General features: G+C 36.3%; 1 protein-coding gene across 13 annotated transcripts in view; it reads right to left on the minus strand.

Annotated features, from left to right (window-relative positions):
• Positions 1 to 4,332: 4,332 nt before the first annotated feature.
• The window catches only part of PAM (peptidylglycine alpha-amidating monooxygenase), a 654,400-nt gene continuing 645,932 nt past the window's right edge, over positions 4,333 to 12,800 (minus strand). For 9 of the 13 annotated variants that reach the window (XM_050986801.1, XM_050986805.1, XM_050986802.1 and 6 more), the window contains 6 exons: positions 11,214 to 11,332; positions 10,130 to 10,229; positions 8,764 to 8,817; positions 6,283 to 6,495; positions 5,675 to 5,731; positions 4,333 to 5,145 (listed from right to left, as the gene is read on the minus strand). In XM_050986801.1, coding sequence (XP_050842758.1) covers positions 4,964 to 5,145; positions 5,675 to 5,731; positions 6,283 to 6,495; positions 8,764 to 8,817; positions 10,130 to 10,229; positions 11,214 to 11,332 — 725 coding nt within the window. In that variant the 3' untranslated portion in view covers positions 4,333 to 4,963. The remainder of the gene's footprint in view (positions 5,146 to 5,674; positions 5,732 to 6,282; positions 6,496 to 8,763; positions 8,818 to 10,129; positions 10,230 to 11,213; positions 11,333 to 12,800) is intronic. The other 4 variants (XM_050986809.1, XM_050986804.1, XM_030236677.2 and 1 more) reach the window with 2 other exon arrangements.

Consider the following 12,800-nt stretch of genomic DNA (forward strand, 5'->3'; position numbering starts at 1 on the left):
GAGCAATATGACCCGCATTGTGTGAAGGCTGCGTGGCTGACCTGTCTTGTGAGCCAGAGTACAAAAATGCTCTATTTGTGCTTTAGGTGGTTTTATACCACATCTACCAACTGTGGTAAACTTTCAGTACAGCTTTACACCTTCCAAGCACGTTTCAGTGCTCTTTACATCTTGGTTGCTGGGGGCAGGATCTCCCAGGCAGTGCCTGGAATAACGCCATGCCTCCACTTCCTTATGTGTGGCACAATGTATGTGACCCGAGAGCCAGCCCGAGGAAACATGCCAGAATTGTGGAGTTCAGTCCTTTTTTCCTGAAAGTAATTTTCTCTTGAGCAGCTGGTTTAGGATGTGTCATGGTTGAAGGAAGCAATAACAGAGGGGAAAGGGTACTCAGAGCACTGAGGATTGCAGTGGCCAGGGCAGGGTTCTGCCCTGGACCCCTAAATAACATGTAGCACCAACTTTAGCCACTTTGGTAGTTGCCTAATCTCCATTCTGAAAAAATTCTTCAATTCTAATTAAAAAGAGTTGAAAATATAGGTTTCTCATATGTCTCAGAAGAATAACTACAGTCTGTAATTAATAATTTCCTTAGTTTGTGGAACTGTTACCACTGGCTGTTTTCTAGGAAAAAAATTACTGCATCCTTAAACCAGGGCACAGTTCCCTACAAGAATACTGCCCATACATCATCTGTATATTTTCTAAAAGCTATACAGTGAAATATACTCAGTGAGCTTTACTCAAAGGATGTCATGCTTCACATGCAACCCATTAATAAGAAATATGAGTGTGATGGAGATAAAGAAACAGTAAAATAAAGTGCCTTCATGACCTGTAGTATTTAGGAAAAAATACAGTGCAGCTTCCAGATTGACTACCACACAGTATCTCTCCAAAATACGTGTCTAACAATGCCAGCTGAATATTCTTTTAGGTTTTTTAGCCACCATGTCCAGAAAGAGCAAGAAGTTTGCAGGTTTTGCTTGGATAAGTAGCTGTCACTATAGATCTTAAATTCTCCTCTACACTGTCAGCTCCTCTCTTCTCATCTGCCAGTAATGCTTAGCTATACAGACAAATCTAATTTTTTCCCCATTGCTGGAGAAGAGGCTAAAGAACAGTTACAATGTAAATTTTTCTAACAAGTTTTGAAAATTCACATAAAAAGTAAAAATATTTTCACATTTAAGAATTAAAAAACCCCAAGAGGTAAAGGCAAATCAGGATGCTAAAACTGTGGTTTAGTAGCATCTGTTTTACATAGAGAAAATACAGTGGCTTAATTATCCTCATTAACTCTGCAGTGCACTGCTTGATTAGAAATCTACTTAATCAAGATGCTTCCCAAGGAATCAATTTATACCTAATGATACTTGGTGGCAAGGACAGCTACTTAATTGGGATTGTAATTTCTGTTAATTGGGACACCTTCAGGTGACCTGGGTGGCAACCTGTGTGTTACAGGTCAGTGCATCTTCCTCATAGCACCTTGCAGTTGCCCCAGTCTGCCCTCACTTACGGCAGGTTCACAAAAAGCTACCAAAAATTACCTGATGCCTCTTGCCAGTGGACCACAACTACCTCCTTATAACTCTGTAAGACTTCCCATGGGTCAGACTATTTAAAACAGGGAGATGCTTAATACAGTATAGAAAGGTACTTAGCTACTTGGTCAGCCTAATTTTAATGAAAATATTCAGCCCCCACAATAGCCAAGATTCTTCTTCCTTAAAAAGGCTTAATAAAAGATTAATCAACAACGCACAGAAGGTAGTACCACATCTTTTAAATCTTAAAATGTGCAATTACATGTGGTTCACTAGAGCATAGTCTTATCTGGAGCAACTACTGAAAACTAATTTAAATGTGCTCTCTAAAGTTTAGACTTAAAAACATTTAATTTAGTTTAGAATTCAACATTTAATACAATAAATAATATTAGCACACAGAACCTGTTTGATGGAGGATGGTCTGCTGGCTTATTAAAATGAGAACTGATTCAGAAAGCTTGTCGCTTCCTATTTACATTAATTTTTCTATTGCAGTATGGAATCTCTGGTACATTGTTTTCATAAGATGAAGCTTTAATAAGAGACATTCAGTGCCTTCAAGCAGGTTCAGATATTCCAATTCTGCCATTGCACCTGTACAAAATTAGGAGCAAGAAACCTGAGGTGCTGAAATTTGATTGGTGCTAGAAAGTAGTTGGTGGCCTATCTGTGCAGTTATTAAAAATGACAGAATGGCTTGGGTTGAAAGTGACCTTTCACCTTATCCAACCCCTCTGCCATGGGCATGGACAATTCCTGCTGGACTAGGTTGCTCAGAGCCCCATCCAACCTGGCCATGAACACTTCCAGGGATGAGGCATCTACAGCTTCTCTGGGCAAATTGTGCCAGTGTCTCACCATACTCAGAGTAAAGAATTTCTCTCTAATATCCAATCATAAATTCTCCCTCTTTCAGTTTAAAACCATTGCCCTTGTCCCATCACTATAGTCCTTGATAAAATGGTTTTGTCTTTCTTACAAACCCACTTTAAACACTCAAAGACCAAAATGAAAGGCTCTGGGGAGCCTTCTCTTGTCCAGACCAAAAAACTCCAAGAGAGGTACTTCAGCCCTCTGACTATGCTTGTGGCCCTCTCTGGACCCAACTCCTAGAGGCCCACATCCTTCTTAGTTTGGGAACCCCAGGGCTGGATGCAGCACTGCAGGTGGGGTCACACCAGATCAGAGTAGAATCTCCTTCCTCATCCGGCTTCTCTTTAGGCAGCCCAAGATTATTGTAGAGAAAAATGTCTGAATTCCAGAAAGCTGAGACTATGATTAAAGCTCAATTAACCTATTTTAGCCTGTACGTGCAATTAAACTCTTTGGCTGGTTCCCTCTCAACAAAACATTATCTAGAATTGGAGATACAGCTCAAACAAAGGAAAGGACAAAGAGGGAAGCTGCGTATTACTTCCACTGAGCTCTGCTAACGGAAGCAGAGAACACCCAACATCACTAGGGCGTAAGGTGAGGTAACCAAATGTTAGAAAAATATACCCTTCTTGACTCCTTTTGAGAAACCCCTGTGATCTTTTAGAACTGATAGCATATGTGCCACCTATGACAGCAGTGTCACCTCAGCTTTCTTAACAGCTGTCACCAGAAACTTCCTTAAACTAGTGACTGAGCATTGTTGTAGACAGCTTCAGAGGATTCCTCCCAACTGATATATTTTTATTCATATATATGAGGCCACTGCCAAAAATAACATTGCCTTTCTTTCAAAGGTGAGAAAGAAACACACTATTTTCCTTGTAACATTAGGAAAACAAAAATTTGCTGAAGAGGAAGCAACTTAAGAGTATGCACTAAATACATTTCACATGAAACTCTGCCTGTACTCCAGCATTTCAGGTGGCTATCCTGGGGATTTTGCTGTATGTGAGAAAAGAAACCAGCTGGTAATGCATTTTAAGTTTGGGGTTTTGGTTTTTTGTTTTTTTTTTTTTCCCCAGAAAAAGGGGATTTATAAAATCTTGCTGGGAGAAGAAACCTTACATTTTTCTCCACTATCATTACCCTTAGTCCCCATAGACCTCGCAAAACCACCACAAGGAGCTTAAAGCCCATTTTGCAATCTCAATGACAGCAGTAGCCTATTACAACACCTGCAATGATGATAATGAAAACTGTTTCATAAAATCCTCTGGCAATTACAGCTGTGTACACTCTGCTCATAATAGCAGTTTTAAAAGAACATTAATTATGCTCTGATCCTTAAACTGGACTGATTAGTCATAATGATGTTACACAATGATTCACACTCTAGATGACTCATACAGAGAGTAATTATCCAGCAGGACTTCCGTAAGTCTGCTGTTAAATGAGAGAGCTATTTCAGGACTGATGGTTCCTGTTGAATGAATGAAAAATAGTGTGGAAGAAAAAAGAAAATCAGTGCTTCTAATCAGGTAGTATTAGATGCCTATCCTGACTAATTTGCATATTTAATTTGAGACACAGGTTTTGTCTTAGCTGTGACCATGTGTTTTATTAAGGAAATACCTTGCAGCTTTATTAAATAAGTAAAATCCCTCTTTAGATGTTTAAGTTTGACTTTGTATGTGTGATGAAGATTATTAGTCTTTAAAAAAAAAACGAACAACCCCAGGACATAACAAAAATATTCTTCCAACTTCCATATAAAATACCATTTTTTAATCAGCTGGTAGAACACATTAAAATTTTTACTTTGTAAAGTGCCCCCTGTAACTCTTACAAAAGTCATATACAAAAAAGTGCAAGTGAAAATTCCAAAGTACACTCTGACAGCCAATGCTCTGCGAATACTTTATTACACAAATTACATTCAGCTTCTGAAAATAGTGTTCTAACAGTGATACCATCTAAAAATAAGACATTCCAGAAACACATCAAGTTAGGAAGAAGAAAAAAATTAAATAGAGACTTTTTTTCTTTCCTTCAATGCAATATCATGTTAGTGATTTAAAAAATAGAAGAAGACTTAGCAGCTTCATTTTCTTGTGGCACTGTATATTCTCTGTAATGCAACAGGTTAAGGAGATTGAAGAGGAAAGGCACAAAACAGAAATTGGCAACTCAATAATTATGGAAAAAATATTTTGATGAAGCAGATAGTAGACTTATTTACAAGATCCCCATATTTGATGATAAAATACTACTGCTTTAAATCAGTCCTGCAATTAGAATACTTTGCTTTATTAAGATGTTCACATAAAAACCAACGGCACTGATATGGAATTTCCATATACTCCTTCACTTAAAAAACATAACTAAAACCAACCAAAAATTAAAGGAACCAGTGTACAGCCCCACACAGACTAGAACAGTTTACAATTAAATATATAAGATCTTAAACGTGCTTAAGGGAAAAGAAATCTGACATTCTGGGTTGAACCATATAATGGAGAACTGAAAGGTTAGTTTCAGGATGATGAAGGTTCTGGCGGCAGTGGAGACACTGAACACTCTTCCTCGGAATCAGTGCCATCATCTTCATCTTTTTCTTGATCACTTCCTTCAGTGCTCAGCCGGTCAAACCCTTTTCGGCTGTAGCCTTTGTGACTTGCAAAGAAGTTCCCAAGGTTAATTCCACCACCACCTTTTCCTATGGAAAGGAAAGGATTTTCATAAGGGTTGCTTTAACTGTAAGGGGGGAATAAAAATCTATCTACTAATTAAACAGTATAGTGGTGATTCTTTTAAGTGTCCCTCCAGAAACTGTTTTTAAAGGTTCAGCATATGAGCCACAAAAGCTAGGTGTATATAATAGGAAAGAAAAAGGAAATTAATCTTAGAAGTAGAAGTTTCAGACTGTGCTTTTTTAGCATCCATTATTTCATTAATTCTACACAGGTTATTGGCATTCCTATTTGCCCTTAGTTTCAAAGTGCTTCATTTCATTCACCAGATTTACAATAACTCATTATAGCTCCTGGTCTCATTGGTAGTGACTCATCCTCTTTAGTGGGCAGATAATGACAAATAAAATTGTTGTAAAAAAAATTTTCAAAACCCCCTGATCTTTGCCCCCGATTCTTCCTTTGAGACAGCTCCATCAAATCTGTTAGTCAACACGAATACAGAAAAAAAGCCTCCAGTTACTGAGTTTGAAAATATCTTCAGTGACTACTTACCTCTAAGTCTGCCTAAAATTCTGCCAGAACTAGAATCAAGTTTGTGTTCTCCATCAGCTGAAAAATAAAGTAAATTTCAAAAATAAGCTAAACCCTAATTGTTCTGTGATCAAATAAGTATCTAATAAGTATCTGTATTTTCTGATAAAAATCACAGACATTCAACTAATTAATCAGCAGCTCTAAGAAGCCATTTATGGCAGTACTGCAACAGACTAGAGTGTTAGCATATTTGATATGCTATATAGCACATTTGGTATGCTAACACATTTGAATACAAAAGTCAGGAATCTGTTTGCTGAAATCTTCAAATACAATACATCCAATTCAGTTGACGTAGCCATATTAGATTGCTGAATGGCCTACTCTGTCACAGTAGGTCCTGACCAGTGGCAGAACTGTGTTGTGTACTCCATGTACATTTTGTTCTCTGGATGAAAGTATCTTGATAAAAAAATTTTGTGATACAAAATAACAATAGGCATTTGATCTAGTGATCAAATGTCTATCACAGTCTGCCAATTTATGAAAAATACCCTCACCCCCCAGTGTTCAGTGATATTTGGAACTGGAATAATAAAAGCCTATTCTCTAGAACAGTTACTCACAGTTACCTCCATAGACAGTTGTCTTCCTCCACCGAATAAATACTAAAATTACCAGCAGGACAACAACAGGGATAATAAGAAGAGTTGTGATAAGAACAAAGGAAACTCCAGTGCTGCTGGCCTGTTGGACCAAGTGTTGCTTATCCATATTCTCTAGAGGGTCTCTTGATTCTGGCTTGTTTTTCAATCTGGCTGCAACAATTGTTTCTGATTCTTTAAAGAGAAAACAATTTCCACATGTAATCCATATGCATCAAGCTGTTGCTCCAACAGCTGTTGCAGAACATGGTGTTACAGGAAACAACGAGCTAGGATACCTTAAGTGCTTTGTAACAAAGAAACAAATGACAAACTCTTACAGAGACACTTTTGGCTTTTGCTGATGTTATCCCAAATAAAAGGAACAGCAAGTCTGAATGATACCATTCACTAGCAAAGATCCCCTCCCCTTTTCTCAAGTAAGGAAAGGAGATGCATCAAACAGTTTTGCCCTAAAAAGTATCTACTATTTAAAATATAGGAAATTACCTCAATGATCAATTTTTGCAAATTACCATGTGGTGTAATATCAATCAAACATCTCCTTTTGACAAAAACATTTCCACAAGAAATACAGAAAGACAGTATACATCACATTATCATAAACACAAATAAAAAGGTTAAAGATTTTTCTAATAAAACTGTGGCAAAGGGTTACATTTTCAAAACTGCTACATTCCATGAAGGAATTTTGGTTCTACATATCTGGAGAGCTTTTGAAAACTGCATTCAGTCTTGCTAACTAATTTTTTAACTCTATACCCACAAGGAGAAAAACTATTTCAGAAAAGCCTTTATGATGTTGCAAATGCTTTGTGACAATTTTTAGTAAGTAAAACTGTCTAGCTGTGTATTTTGAATTCAGACTGAACAGCATGTCTTTACAAGTAGTTGCATCACAAACACTTTCAATGAACACTGTTTTGATTCTGTATCAAAATCAAAATTATGTTCTACTCTGAAGGAGTAGCAAATGGTTCAGTTGACAAGTGATAAATAATATGACATAACAATGACAAATTATATGATAACAATGATAAATAATATAATTGTTATCACAAGTACAAGGATAACAATGACACAATGAAAACATGTTGTCTGTTCTGAAAGTAGTTACTGCTAAGGAAGATTCTCCTTCACTATCTTTCCCACCTCTGGGCATTTACAGTTCTCCATACATTTTCCCCCGTCACAGTAGTACAAGCACTAGTAACAGTCACCAGGATGCTGTGAGAGTGCAGGCTACTCCTCTCCATTTATTAAGCATTATGACACAAAGTCCATTGGCTCTTTTCTCCCAGTGGAGCTGAAAGATGTTAATTTCAGCCTACCTACACTAAAAAGTTTTAGACATTGTTACTTAGAACATTTCTCTTACCCTGGTGTTACTATTGCATTTCTTCTCTTTGACATTAAAAGTGTCAGCTAAAGAAAGCCAAAAGGCATTTACATATCCCTAGATATATAGCATACTGTAATATCAATACTTCCCTTTTGAGTGCTTCAGGCAGGCTGGTGTACCAATGGAGATAAAATAAAAGGATAACAGTGATGGCAGTAAGCATTTCATTGTTTCATTAGCCTTCCTACTTATTCTACTTTATATGCTTTCAATTGGCAGTTGGGATTTTTTTTACTTTTCTCTGTTTGTGTATATATGGCTGAAGCAAACTACATAAGCTCTGAAATTAAGCAAAGAAAAACAGTTAAGAACATTTGAACATTTTAAATGCCTTTATAAATGGTACCATAATGTGGTACTGTTTTTCTGAAAGAGAAATGAGCTACACAATAGAATACAAATGGTTAAAATTACTTTTTATCTACCTTAATTGGTATTTTACTCCTTTGAATCTCCTCTGTGTTCTGTCTCATTATATTGTTCCTATATGCTTTCATTTTCTTTTTCCTTTTTTTTTTTCATTTTCATGGAGATTAAATAAACAAAAAGTCTAGTAAAACTATGGGAAGATATTTAAATAGAAAAAATAGTATTTCTTGCCATATGGTGTGACTAACAAGGCTGTGTACTAAAAGACTACACAGGAATAGAAACTAATTGTTGTTTGAAATAACCCTTTTTTTGGTGGTGGAGGGTTGTAGAGTGCTGGGATTTGTTGCTGTTGCTGTTTAGAGCTATTTTTGCATCTGAGGGAACTGCCACAGACACCAATCTGGAACATACCAGATGGTAAAATGGAATTAACCTACTAGTAAAATTTTTATTCTGTGACAGTAAAGCACTTGTCATCACTAGAAATTAAATGTTTAGGTTGGCTGTGAAATAGGTACAGCATTACAAGCTTCCCTCTAGTGCGTCCTATAGAAACTCACAAAAAGCAGATCAAAGTAGTCAGTGTTTTGTCTCTTCAGCTTGGCAGAAGCAGCTCTAGTCTACGTGAACATACTGATCCCTTCATTTTCATTATGAATCAGACTAACCTTTTGTCTCCTGTACCTCAATACCAGCCTTTTTAACTGACCGATGTTCCATTTCTGTAAAACAAAATAATTCTTCAGGACAACTGATATTTCAGAAAGGCACTCAGTGACATCTTCCTACTAGCTTTCTCAAATGTACAGTAAACATTCCCATTAACACCTGAATTTCACCACAGAGAGTCAATATAAACTATTCAGTAGCTCACAAGGCCGGAGAAAAAAAAGGAAGAGCCCAGTTCATGAAAGTTGCTTGCAATAATCACCTTTTATGAAACAGAAAGATTTTACATCTATGCCTAAAGGTTCATAGATTCCCGCAAAAATAAAACTGTTTATTATAATCAAAATCACAATGAATTAAAGACTGGTTGAATCAGGGTTTCTTAGCTACTCGTCTTTTATACTTCAACAAAAACTAAAAAATTTTATACAAGGACTTTCCTCATCTAGCCTGTAAAAATTCCATTACTTTTTATTCTCATATTTCTTTGAATAACAGCTGAGAATTGTTCACGTTCAGTTTAGCAGATGCAGATGAAAACATATACAATCAGAACTACAATTTATTTGGTCTGGTCTCCTGTTATTAAGAGTAGCTGATACCAAATGCCCCAAAGGAAAATCCATTAATTATAAACAAGACAAATAAGGAATAACTAGCTTAGTCATTTATAGCAGCAGACTCTTACTGGATGACTAATATCCTGAAGCCTAAGACTTTATGTCTGTCGTACATTTTTTTAATCCCATATAATGGAGCAGTGAATTATATTTTTATTCCTGTAAAACATGTAACCTCTCTCTGAATCCTACTAAATTGAAGTCTGACTATTCAGGTTCCTCTCCCTGAACTGAGGCTGCTTTCCTTGGGAGTTACTAGATTAAAACTGTCAAGTGTTTTTCTCTGTATGAAAATAGGACTTCAAATTATGTTAGATTATTTTCTAGTGCTGAATGCTCCCAATGTTTTTAAGTTGACCTTTGTTTTTGTTTTATACCTTGGGAGTTTTCTTCATGATAACCTCACAGGAAGCAGTTGAGTTCTTAGCAAATGCTACACTGATATTACTAAAATACTAGAGTAACACTTTTAAGCAAGTACTGACAATGGATGTGCAAGGCAAATGCATGTTGATTCCTTCTGTGACAAACTCATGTGCCCAGGACCTGATAGAGAACAACAATGCTAAAGAGCAGTCATTTAATGAAAACTGAGTAGCAACACACAACTTCTGCAAGTGAAGTTTGTAGTGCACTTAAATCACTCATTATACCACTAGGCTGTTGGCCAGGGGTACCAGATAAGTGATACTGACCTGAAGGTACAAAATATGAAGTTAGGACATTAAGAACAAAAAGAACATACTTTCCACAGATGCAAACTTCCACACTGCTTTGGCATGAACATCTCCAACAAATACTGTTCTGTCTTCTGAAGCAACAATATCATGTGGCATCTCAAAGCTCTGTGAGGATAAGCAGTCACAGATTACCCCTAAGTATCTATCCTTTCATGAGGTCTCCTTAACACCTAACTTGAGACTGGTCATATTCAATCCTGCTTTAGATTGGAAAATGCAGCAGGTGCTGATGTGAAACCCAAATGTCTGAAAGGAAAGGAATTCCATTTCTAATAAATGTTTGCCTTCTCCAGGGATAACAACACAGAGATTATTCCATATATAAATGCTAAAAAAATTGTATTAATATTATTTCTATTCATATTATTACATTCCACTTTATCCACTAAAACATGTATTTTCAAAAATAATCTGACTTTGAAGCCCACAAATTTAATTTTTGTTAAAGTTCATATGCAAAACAGCTATTTGGTAGACTCAGAAAAAAATAACTCAATATAATTTAAAGTTGGACTGTAAATAAAGAGTGTATGTGATACCAAGAAGTGGGAATACTAACATTCATTCTTTAATATATAGAAAAAACCCCTACAATTTTAATGTACAATTCTGCATGAAGAATATTTAGCCTTAACTAACTCACCAGTATTCAGTAAAGAGGGATATAACCATACAGTTATTATATACTGTATTATTTCTGCTTAGGAATAAGCTCTATTTTTTGATAAATTACTAGCATCTAAATATATGAATCTTTCAATTCCTTCATTATTCTCTAAAATGAACTTTTAAGAAGTGTAATGGCAGTAATAAAATAGGCTTATCCTGCCTGAAGATATTATCTGTAGGAATCACCTAGAAATTAGTATAATTTTTAAATGTGTACCGCATGTAGAAGCTAATACCCAAAATTCTACTGTTTTTGTTTAGTACTATAAATAATTCCTTTTGAATACCTTACATTATAAAATGTCTTATTTCAAGCAATAAACAATTTTCCAACTTCTTACGGAAGATGGGAAAGTAGAATGTTACCAATGTTTTCATATATATAATTATATGTAACAGGCACTCTGTGTAGTACTCTACCTTTCTAAGTGGAATGAAAGTATCAATTATTTCTCCAGTAGAGAAGTTCATCACAAATCCTTGCACTGATTCTGCCTCTCCTGGATAGGGTATTCCATTAACTGCAAAGAGGAGACCACCTGCAACAACATTAAATTTGCCTTAAGAACCCACACATAGCAAACTGCAGTGAAGATGGAACTTCACTGCAGTTGAAAAAAGATGAAAAAAGGCTGTCTGAGAGACAGAGAGACAGCAAGATAACTCAAGAAGAAGGTAAACTACAAGAGGAAAGTTAAGTGAGGTATAACTCATTTAAGCAGTTTAAGAGATGTACACTTAGTTCAAATAAGAAGAACCAGCAAGACAGTATTTGACATGCAGTTTAAATGTAAATGGAATGTGAAGGTGTTAAAAACATAAGCTCAAGAATGCTGTGCTATAGATGGTTGACCTGAAAGCAGAAAGTTATTTCAATGCATCAAAAGCAGAAAGTCATCTGGGGAGTAAGTGGAAAAGAAAAAAAAAAAAAGGAAAAGAAGTGAAGGGGGACTCAGAGATTAGAAGCCTATGGCAAAGAAATGGGTTTAATCAGTTTTTTCTGTTTAATATGCTGGGAAGTTTCGAACACTCAATTTTTTTTTCTTAGTAAAAAGATCAGAGGAGAAAGCTCAATGGGAAGCACAAGGTATAAGACAAGTTGGAGGTGATTAATTTATGAGGTTTAGATCGTATTCACTCAAATTCAGAAGGAAACCAAATGTGAAATCAGACTTCAGGTCAAATTAAGTAATCCAGCACTGCAAACAGCCACTTGTCCAGCAGGATGCCAAAGTAGTGCCCACCAACAAAAGGGTGCCTGCGAACACACATTATCAATTCTGGCATCCATCTCCAGTAAGATGGTAGAAATCATAATGAAAACTGAGACATGGATAAGTGTGAACTGTCAGAACAAGTTGGTGTGGCTTCTCTAAGGGTTGTGCCTCAGCTTTGAACAGGGAGAAACAGCACATAGGTAAGCAGATTCTATAGACATATTTGAGCTTTCAGAAAACTCTTGACAAGAAGTCCAGAAAGACTTTTTATACAAATAAGTTGTTAAACAGATGACAGAACAGCTTCTGCAAAGACAAAGGTAATGTGAAGTTTCTTCCAAAAAAATGATCTAGATCATGCCTATGTGATGTTTGAACTTGGATCTCAGGAGAGAGATCTCTAAGCCTCCCTAAAAGATTCCTGAAATCTCCACCTCCATGTACAGCGTCTGACAAAATTTCAGTAGAATGTCTGGCATCATGAGGAGGAGAATTAGGAGTGGAGGGGACAGTTCTACACTATGCAAAAACTTAGCATGCACACATAATGAGTACTGAGTGCTCTTATCAAAAAGATTCCAATGAAGCTAAAGGTGTTGGAAGAGAAAGGCAGACACAATACTCAAGAGGCTGAAGCAATTAAATATGCTTATGGCTGAAGCAGTTAAATATGCTTATAATTAAATAAATTATGGGGAGAGGCTAAAGTAGCTAGGGTTCTTTGGTTTAAAGAGTATAAGGCAAGATGAAGGGGCACCAGACTGGGGAAGTGTGGAACTGGTATTCAGCT

Source organism: Serinus canaria, chromosome Z, assembly GCF_022539315.1.
Source record: "Serinus canaria isolate serCan28SL12 chromosome Z, serCan2020, whole genome shotgun sequence".
Lineage (NCBI taxonomy): Eukaryota > Metazoa > Chordata > Aves > Passeriformes > Fringillidae > Serinus > Serinus canaria.